The 1,266-nt window shown below is 25.3% G+C and overlaps 1 protein-coding gene across 1 annotated transcript; it reads left to right on the top strand.

The window, feature by feature from the left end:
- Nucleotides 1-163: 163 nt before the first annotated feature.
- On the top strand, nucleotides 164-752 carry LOAG_15766 (hypothetical protein; the record flags this gene model as incomplete). Its single annotated transcript, XM_003151254.1, has 2 exons — nucleotides 164-373; nucleotides 519-752. 2 exons carry the CDS (start codon nucleotides 164-166, stop codon nucleotides 750-752), a joined length of 444 nt encoding a protein of 147 aa, XP_003151302.1.
- Between the last annotated feature and the right edge of the window lie 514 nt (nucleotides 753-1,266).

Genomic DNA, 1,266 nt, shown 5'->3' with positions numbered 1-1,266 from the left:
CTACACTAATTTGGTCAAAGGTTAGCAAATTATTAGAATGCTAATGTTAGCCAATATTTTTCACTTTATTTGATCAACAATTAGCAGGTTGTTAGAATGTTAATACTTAACATTTTTTTTTTACGCTACATATAGTATACTAGGTGATCCCATAGTGTAAGTAATGCTTGATTATTTCATATCTTTATCTTATCAAAATCATTATCATTCTATCTTTGTCGTGCGAAATCATTCGTATATTTCAATATTTCAGGTGACAATGATCTTCTTTGCTTTATCAGCAATTTGGCATTGTTTCACATGGCCTAATCCAATGGATGCCCTACAATGGAATTTTAGTGTTCGACCACAAGTAAATATTAAACCACAAATGGTACTTATTTCTACTTTTATCATATTAAAATTAATTTTATCAATACCTTTTTTTTTTTTTTGATAGATGAACAATACTAAATTGTCAAATTTGAATTTAAATTCAAATTCTAAACTTTTATTATCATTTGATGTAATTTTTGCAGTCTTTAATTACAAAAAGTCATTCAACTCCACAATTGACATCATCATATTCCAATCAAAATAAACCTATTCGATCGCAATCCCAAATAATACAATGTAAAATGAATGGAAAAATGGATGTTGGCGTTGTTGTACGCCTTAAAAATATTCTTCTTGATCATATTTTTACAGCTTATGAAATTATTATCAATTTGCTATCATTAGCAAATTCATTTGCTACTACTATATTTGGGTAAATGAATTTTATTTATTATTGAATTATTTAATTTAAAAATATTTTGAAAGCTAAATACATAATAGGCGAACACTTTTTTTTTTTTGCTATTTTTTAATTTTTTCTCCTGAAATTATCAATAAAGCATTATTCATGAATGATTCATCTTCCAGTTTATTCAATATTTTTTTGCTTTTTTTCTTATCAAAGTTCAATTTAATATCAAATATTTATCGATTACTTTTCTAATTTCATATGTAAAAAAAACAGATCACAATCAAAACATTCGATAATATCAAATGACAATTGTCTTCAACAATCAATTTCTGATGATAAACAATTTTCCACTGATAATAATCATCAATAGAATTGGATTTAGTAAGAAATAAACGAAAATATACTCATAATAATGATAATGTTAGTTGGTGCTTATCTTTCCCATTTATCAATCTAATATAAATTCTATTTGAGGACAATTTTGGACAATTTTAACCATCGATATGCATGATGATGATAACTTTCTGTTAGGATTCGAC

Source organism: Loa loa, assembly GCF_000183805.2.
Source record: "Loa loa unplaced genomic scaffold supercont3.301, whole genome shotgun sequence".
Taxonomy (NCBI): domain Eukaryota; kingdom Metazoa; phylum Nematoda; class Chromadorea; order Rhabditida; family Onchocercidae; genus Loa; species Loa loa.
The sequence above is the reverse complement of the archived record's forward strand: the minus strand, read 5'-3'. Positions and strand labels throughout refer to the sequence as shown.